General features: G+C 44.0%; 1 protein-coding gene across 1 annotated transcript in view; it reads left to right on the top strand.

Annotated features, from left to right (window-relative positions):
• Positions 1-2,143: 2,143 nt before the first annotated feature.
• Positions 2,144-9,214, top strand: part of LOC107123549 (glucagon-like) — a gene marked incomplete at its 5' end in the record, with an annotated part of 17,229 nt that continues 10,158 nt past the window's right edge. The window contains 2 exons of the mRNA XM_015426796.1: positions 2,144-2,197; positions 5,842-5,979. Coding sequence (XP_015282282.1) covers positions 2,144-2,197; positions 5,842-5,979 — 192 coding nt within the window. The remainder of the gene's footprint in view (positions 2,198-5,841; positions 5,980-9,214) is intronic.

The following is a 9,214-nucleotide window of genomic DNA, read 5'->3' as shown; positions in this document are numbered from 1 at the left end:
TCACTATAAAGCAGCTTCATGCGTGTTCAAGTATGTTCTGAGCTTGCACCAAAAGTTGCTACCAGTTGGTTGCCTACTGTGGTGAATAACGAATCTTGCCTTCCACACAATCCCAAAACAGCAGCACAAACTCAAAATACATCTCACTGATAGTTGTGATCAGATCAATATTTTTAGAGTATGGGTAATAGTTGAAAAAACGAGCAGGGGAATTTGCATTTCGAGCACATTATTCACAGGTTTCTACTCATCTCTGTTCTTATCTCGAGCCTCACTGCAGCCATGAAAAAAACTAAACAGTTGCCAGAGCAAACTCAATACTTCACTACAGCTGCAGATTCCCAGGGAAGACTGGTAAACAGTAATTCAGAGAAATTTGCTGGCCCAGTACTGATTTTCTCACTGAGGATCTGCGAATAAACTTGTAAGGAAGCCATAGTCCCACAGAATGTAATCTGAAAGCCCCTGTAATCAATCATAGTAGTAGCACAGATGAAACTAGTTTACTACTAGAAACTCCTAGAAGAAATGTTATAAGAATGTCTGGATTTCATTCCTTCATTTTTCTTCCTTGCCCATCACCACTTCCCATTGCGATCGTTCGCCGTTTCTGATGCTGACAGTCAAAGTAATTTGGCACTTTGCTGTCTCCCGCACATCAGTGCTCCATTCATCGTTTCATTCGATACTTCATTGTTATGTGTTTTGTTATTTTCCTTCTTCTGGGCCATGCGTCGTCTTCCACCATCACAGCATTTGTTCCATCGTCTTCCTGCCTCCTGTTATAATCAGATGATGTTTGGCTAACCAAGCTAGATGTGTGGGTGGGGAACAAAGAAAGTCCCCAATAATCAGTAAGTATGATCCCGTTCTGTGTGCTTGGAAAAGGTACAATACTGCCTTACTAAGGGTATTTGTGCTGTTTGCTGTGGGCTGTGTGAGCGGGCTCTGACCCCCACCTTTCCTGCCTTCCTCTGGCTGCAGAGCATCAGCCAGAGCCTTGCGGAAGCCCATTCTAAACTGACCAGATTCCAACAGTTCAGACCGTTGGGCCGCGTCCCTCTGAAATCTCCCTCTGGTTCAAGTAACAGCAGCACTTGAGAGCTGAGGGACTGAATGCCTGGGTATAAAGTTCTTTCCTTGCATTGCTAGACCAAGCATAACATGGCTTTGCTTGGAGGCTCTTCACATGATCGGGGCCAGTGGACCCCAAGCTGGCTTCTGGTGTGCAAAGGCACATTCAAAACTTCTGTGTTTGGCCTTTCTGCCTGTATTCAGCCTGGGATAGATCATGCCCATTGGTGGGGAAGAATGAAATACAACACTACTTGGAGATACACCTAGACGACTGAATAAAAGGATCAGTGAGGAAAACCTGGATAATTCTACAGGAAAAGGCTTTTTTGAGCTGGTTGACACAACCACTCTGCTTTTCCTTCCCCTGCTTGCTGCAATCTATGCTTGAATCAAATGGGTCAACCAAATTGTTATCCACATCCTGTTGCTCACCACCAGAAAATGAATGGACCGTTGCAAGCACTGTGACAAACAATGTAGAGGTCCAGTTCATCAAGAGGCACAGATCACCAGATGCTGAGGAAAGGCTAACAGTGAAATCCTAAACTGAATTACACCCTTCTAAACCCATTGGCTTCACTGGACTTAGAAGGATATAGCTCTGTTTAGCATTGCAGTGTAAGAGTTTGGGTGGTTATGTCAACTGGCTCTTTGTTGCTGACTAGCTGATAATGAAATCAGCTAGTTCTAAACAACAGTCACAGACCTTATCAAAGAGCTGTCAGGTGTACTCCAAGCCAAAATTGAGGTTCAATTGCAGAACAACAACATTTGCATGTGAAGGATCCCAGGTTCAATCCCCAGCTTCTCCCAGTGAACAATTTGCAGCCAGTCGGGACTGAAATAGATGACCCAACAGTCTGAATCTGTGTTCAGCTAAGCTAACTGAGTAGAATCCTTATGGTATTAAATGCCAAAGTCATAGACTACACATAAAGGTATTTGTCCTATAAACTGTAAATGTATTAATGAAAGCACATTGTAACAGTTCACTGATAAGTGGATTTTTTCCCTACCTGTGCAAACATAATTTCAATAATCTAATGACTGTGGACCTCTGCTCCAGACAACAAAGGCAAGAAGAGACAGAAAAAGAAAACCTGCTGGATCAGCTCTCAAGGTATTTTAAGTTAATAAACCTTTTACAATATGGGGAATTGGGCAAAAATAGGTAATAATAGGGGCTGTGGCTCAGAGGCATAGCATCTGTTTGCATGCAGAAGGTCCCAGGTTCAATCCCCAGCATCTTCAGTTAAAAGGACCAGGCAGCAGGGGATGTGGAAGACCTCTGCCTGAGACCTTGGAGAGCTGCTGACAGTCAGACAATACGGACTTTGATGGACCAATGGTCTGACTCAGGATCAGGCAGCTTCATGTGTACTATTTGCCTGCGTCAACAGAGTGGGAAAGGCCTGTACTACTGAGGTCTCATACCTGAATACATTCCTAGCACATTGGTCCTGAGTGAGAGACCTTTTTGTGCAGTAGTGTGCCAGGTGCATGCTGCTGAGCATGGAAGATCTCCTCTTTGAAACACTGACAGTGCTGATCTGACCTGGCCAGAGGCAAGGAAGGACTGACTGGAAATAATCTTCCCAGCAGAAGGCTAGAAGTGTCAGAGCTGAGAGCATCCACTCCCTAAATAGTGGTGCTCATGCAGTGTAGAAGCATCACACACCTTTCCCTGAGAGTTGGGTTTCTACCTCCCCTACACAGCCCTCTTTTGTCCATCAAGAGTGTGTCTGAAAGAGTGATGTACACGTGCACAAGCACCCTTGCTAGCTTGGGAAAGATTTGTAGAAGTAAGTTCCATTGAGTGCCATAAAAATTGGGTTCGGGGGTAGCAGCCAAAGTGAGACTTTTATCATTGTTCAGATTCCATGATCTGTGGGCAGATAGTGCTGAAAATACTTGGCAAGTGTGAAATAGCTTCAAGTTGCATATGTGGCATCACATACTTCTGGCACTGTGGGCACATGTGTCAATGGGGCAATCCACAACTACATTTTGGATTAAGGTTCTCTCAGAAGAACTTAATTTCCTGGGTTGGTTCATGCATTACAAGGAAGCACATTTAGTGGTGTATTCCATTCTGTACATGGAACATGGAATCTTTCTACATTTTACTCAGTTCCTACAGCCCCATCCAGCCCCTTGGAAAGATCATTCTCAGGGTCAAGGGACTTGTGCTGAGGAATAAGTGGGGTAAGGAAGAACAAATGGTTTCCTCTTCTACCTGTGGTCTATTTCATCCCCTTTACTTTCCTCACCCTGACCCATCAACACACATGGATCCTGCAACTCCTGGAAAAATCTTTCCAGGAACTGGGAGGGGCTGCTGGAATGGGGAGGAATGTGGACAACATCCATGCATGGATATTTGGGTACATACCAGTGTTTTCCCTATGGACATTCTGCAGAGAAACAGCTGATGACAGTTTCCTAATCCTGCTACCTGTGGAATACAGGTATTTGCCACATACATACACTACACATTTATATGTAGATGTAAAATCTTTCGTTTGTACACAAAACTTGAAACGTAGGTTCAGAGAGTTTAAGGCAAGTTTCCACCAAAAGCTCTTAATGGAATTTACCTCCAGTGGAACTGGTTCTCCGGGGGAAAAAGCTGACACTAAATCTACCTACTCTCCAGTAACTGTGAGAAACACATAAACAGAGAAAATGTAAGGAATTTTAAGTGGAGAGAGTGAAATGGGATCCAGTACTGTAAAGACTTTAAAAGATCCCATATGGGAAGCAAATCATTCCACTGTGACATAACATAGACAGAAATACAGTTTTTGCCACCTGGACAACCTTATGGAAATCTGAAACAGGAGGGGAAAACAACAAAAATAAATGGGTGGACAAGGAAAGTGGGAATGCGTATGCACTAAGATTGTGCATTGGTGGTGTCTCAGAGAGAAAGTTACCAGGGGCACTTTCAGCTTCCTGAGTAATACATGTCCACTGCCTCCTCCATTCATTGCCAATCCCAATGTGAAAAGAAAGACATGGGTGACCCAAACCTGGGATATCTTTAACTTGGATGGAGACAATTTTGTGTATCCATGGGCAATGGAGCGATGGAGAAGCTAATTGGTGACCAGGAGAATTATACTTACTATGTAGGAACACTGCCATCTGTTTTGTTCCCACCTCTAGCACCAGTAAGAACACCCAAATGGAGGGGGGGCAACTGTTTACATATGTCATAAATTTGAGCCAAAGCTAAGATTTATAAACTGTTTGATAGGACACACTGGTGTGAATTGAGTCACATTGTTCCTTTGATGGAACAACATTTCCATTTGCAGAAGATAGGGCAGCAATTTCCTCCAGTTCCCCCCCTCCACAGCAGGCTACTATGCTGTTCCTGAGAATTCGTTGACCCCACCGCCTGAAACAAAATTTCAGAGGCTACATGGGTCACAACAGGAGAAGGACAGGGGAAAGCCCTGTTTTGCAAAGTCCACAAATATTTTCATTATTGAGCATATCTTGATGTAGTGTAACCAGTTTGGTTTAGTGGTCAGGAGTGCAGAGTCTAATCTGGGAGAACCGGGTTTGATTCCCCCACTCCTCCACATGCAGCTGCTGGTGTGACCTTGGGTCAGTTACAAGTTCTTTCAGAGCTATTCTCTCACGAGCAGTTCTCGAAAGAGCTCTCTCAGCCCCCCCTACCTCACAGGGTGTCTATTGTGGGGAGGGATGGGGAGGGGAAAGGAGATTGTAAACCGCTCTGAGGCTTCTTCGGATAGTGAAGGGCGGGGTATAAATCCAATCTCTTCTCTCTTCTTCTCTCTCTTGATTGAGATCTCATCTATGTATCTAGTACACTTTTATTCCAATCATTCTCAGGAAACTCAGGCAGTGCACCTGGTGTTCCTTTCCCTGTTCTATATTATTTTCACAATAACCCTGTGAGGTAGGCTTGATTACTCAGAGAGTGACTGGCCCATGGTCACCTAGCAACCTTCATGGCAGTGACAATTTAAACTTTGATCTCCCAAATCCTAATATGTCACACTAACTACTATACAATACTGGCTTCCTATCTCTATCGATACCCAGTAGAGGGCAGCCATAGATCCACTTTTAATGGAGTCCTCTGGGCTTCTCCTCTGGAGACCTTAGCATGTGCCCTATTACCTTTTCTGAGAACAAATCTGCTTTTCCCCCAAAATGAGCTTTGCTTGCCAAATCTTCTGCAGACATAATTGGCACAACCAGGGTGGCCTGTGGAGAATGTACTTATTAGTTATGTGACCTGCATAGCCCAGGCTAGCCTGATCTCGTCAGATCTTGGAAGCGAAGCAGGGGCAGCCTCAGCTGGTATTTGGATGTGCAACCTCTAAGGGATACCATGGGGGAAGGGGTGATGCAGAGGCAGGAAATGACAAACCACCTCTGAAATGTCTCTTGCCTTAAAAACAAGTCTAGCTCGCCACCTAGTGGTGCATAGTGCTAAAAGAGATAGAACTTCTGACTGCCTGAGAATCTTAGGATCTCCTGGCTATACTACACACACTGCCATACGATAATTATTAATATGCGAATACTTCACTACTAAGGAAGTACTCATACAATCAATTTAATACATATTGAAAAGAACGACATTGGACTGGGTAGAAGATCTTGGGAAACATCTAAAATATTTGTCCTTAAGATGGTGCCGTCGGGGGGGTTGTGCTGGAGAAAAGCTGTAGGAACAAAAAGCCCAAACATGAAATAACCCTAAGATACATGTTCTTGTTTTAGCAACGGACTCGCCAGACGCCATGCTGAGTACGAGAGGCATGCCGATGGCACCTATACCAGTGACATCAGCTCTTACTTGGAAGAGCAAGCAGCCAAGGAGTTCATTGCTTGGCTAATGAGCGGACGAGGAAGAAGAGAGTAAGAACCCGTCTGTTGCTATCCTTGAGCATTCCTGAGCTTTTTTCTGGTAGGGGGGATTTTACCAATCAAAGCCTAATGGAGCTGTGATGTATTTCCTCCACCTCACCCCCACACTGTATTTCATACTTCTCAATTGTAACTGAAAATGTTGTCATGGGCATGATATGACTCAACAGCCAATTAAAATGTAACTCTTTGCAAGTTTATTGTGCTGTCGTTTGCTTGAATATGTGAAATTCCTCCATTAAGTTGAAGTCATACTGAAGGTCAATGTGCTCTTATCCTGCATTTAATGATTGCCTGTTTTCCTCCCTGCCCCGCCCAGGTCACCTTCTTCCATCATCTTGGCCAACCAAGTTTTGTCATCTCCAATCTCTCTCTCTCATTTCCTGATCTGCACCATGATCCTTGTTCACTTTCTTTTTTGCATTTTGCAGTTCTTTAATCTTTTTTTTAAAAGACGTAAATTCCTAGAGACTCCTCCTCTTCGAGCCTCTCCTTCTCTGCTCCTCAGCCTCTTCAAGAAATTGCTGATAAGCCCATCATCACACTGTCACCATCTTTCCCAGGCCCTTCAGAAGATTTTGTTCTACCTTCCCACTCTTGTTCGGAAAGACGTACGATATTTACCCCCCCTCGGCTGCCTCCAAGCATCCCGCAACTCTAGACTGCCAACGCCTCTGTCAGTCACCTGTACTCTATCAGTAACCACCTACATCCTGTTCTCACCACGTTTTTACAACCTCCCTTTCTTTTTTTGCTCTTTGGCCTGTTCTACCCACTGCTGACTTTGATCCATCTCTCACAGCAACCATACATTTGGAACAGCAACTTTCTTTCATCATTTCACCCCCTCCCCGTCAGAGCCCACGCTCACCAGTCTTCAAGCCCCTACATGTTTGCCAGCATGGCTTGGCAGTTGAAAGTTCAACAGGCCTCATCCCATCTGTACGTGTTTGTACCTGTAGACTGTGAGCTCTTTGGAGCAGGGTTCTCATACCTTCTCCCTCAGCTCTATGTTCCTAATCTCTATTGCCAGCTGTAAAGGCAATATGTATGCCATTGGTACTCTATAAAGGTTGATTACGATTACCGTAATAATAATAAAAAGGGATCTGAGAGTCAACAACCTGTGCTGGGATTTAGGAAGGAGACATATCAGTAAAAGCCAAAGGTATAAATAAAAGTGTCTTTTGAAACACCAAATAGCCCCGAATATGATATACACCAGCTTTTGAGACGATTCCACGGGAACAGCTGTAAAGGGATGATAGCCCTTGAAGATGCATTGCTTTAATAATAGTTGTGGGGAAAGAAGCAACTTCATGAAGGTGCGGCGTTTTGCCATTTTTACTGTCTATAACAGATAGCCAGATGTTAGTTTTGAAATACAATCCATGACAGACAATCCAGGTTGGAAGACAATTATGAGACGTCTTTCTTTATGTTCTACTTTCTTTGGCCATCCTAAGAGGCACGCAGAGGGTTAACTTTGAATTACGCAGAAATAGACGTGACAGATTAACAATGCAGTTTTGTTTTTTTAAAAGAAGAAGTTTGGGAAGGGGAATAGAAAGAGGGATCATTGAGAGTAGAGAAATTGTGGAAGCCTCTGCCAACTTTATGGGGTACACAGGTTGGAACTGTGTCCCCCCCACTGTGTCAGACATAACACAATTGCACATGAGTTATGGATTCTCAAGTCCTGTGTGGGTGGTGCCTGATTAGAATTGGGACAGTGGTGCACATGGAAAAGGGGCTTCAGGGAAGGCCGTATTGGGTTGTTGGGAAAACCCACATGATCTCAGGTTTTTCCAAACAGGCCTCCCCTGGAACTGTTCCAGGTTTTAAAAGGTAATGGGGGCGGGCGTGAAGAAGAAGAAAGAAGTCCCATTCCTGCTTGCCATTTAATCTCTGTCCTAATCATCCACTGCATGCAAGGGAACTGAGGAGAACCCCACGACTCACATATCTTTCTGGTCCGTCTGACACAGGGTGGGAATCCCAGGCCCAGTCTGTGTACTCCTTAATGGGTGGAGACGGTTGCATGTAACAAGCTGTTCAGCCCTTGAGAACAGCATTCAGAAAGCATAACAATGCTATGAAATTTACTATATCAATTTTACCTTACAAGTACGTCTCAGATCGGAAGCATGTTGGGTGAGGAATTCAGCAGTCTATTGGCCCCTGTTCTGTTGAGAGGAACTTGTAGGGCTGTAAAGAGGAAGACATTTCTCTCCATAGGTCTGTTTGCTTACATATAATTTGGCTTTGGTATGAGAACATTTAATTCTGAAGTACATTGGATGTAACATGTTTACAATGAATGCTTATACTGTATTTTACTTTGACAGCAGCATTGGGGTTTGATATGTTGTCTCTTCTGTTTCCGACGTTCTTGATTAAAATTCGAAGCAAGGAAATCAGAATTTGTTCTCGGGACATTTTTGTATTGGCATAAATCATTAATCATATGGGGTAGCTGGCACACACAGCCATACTTTCTTGGATAATTTGCAAACATTTGCGTTCATACCATTGTATGAGGTAAATGGGTTTCTCCTTTGGGAATTCAGCTTCCATAGAATATTAAAATGCTACATCTACAATATTTTAAGTAGCATAACAAAAGTTCCCCTGGTATAACTGCTTCAGTACTAAAGATATCTAAATCTCTTCAGTTGTACATATGATCACTGGCCATAAAACATAACCCAATTGGTCTGGAGTCATCCAATCAATTTAAACAAGGTTGCAGAGGACTTTGGTCTATTTACTGGTGGAACTGTGGAGTCACAACAATTAACAACTGCACCTCTATATTGTTTAACACATGAGATGGTCAATATGACTGGCAGAGTTTGGTCATGAACACTGGGACTTTGAAAATATTAATGTGTAATACTTGGTCAAGCAGGAATTAACAATATCAGGCGTCAGGGCTTCTTTTGTAGAAAAAGCCCAGCAGGAACTTATTAGCATAATAGGCCACACCCAACAACAGAAACTAATTAGCCTATTAGGCCACACCCTGACAGTGCAGCACATTAGCATATTAGACCACATCCCCATGCCATCCCTTGGCTTGCTCGGGCGCCCTGCAGCTGCGGGGAGTTCGGGCAAGCCCCCCCTTGAAGGGAAGGGAAGGCAGTTTAAATTGTCTTCTGTTGGCTTGCCCGGGCACCCCACAGCTGCGAGGCACCTGGACAAGCTGGCCCTTGGCCCGGCTGGG

Source organism: Gekko japonicus, unplaced genomic scaffold, assembly GCF_001447785.1.
Source record: "Gekko japonicus isolate JY-2015 unplaced genomic scaffold, Gekko_japonicus_V1.1 scaffold6927, whole genome shotgun sequence".
NCBI lineage: Eukaryota > Metazoa > Chordata > Lepidosauria > Squamata > Gekkonidae > Gekko > Gekko japonicus.
Note: the sequence above shows the minus strand (reverse complement) of the source record. Positions and strands in the feature narration are given on the sequence as shown.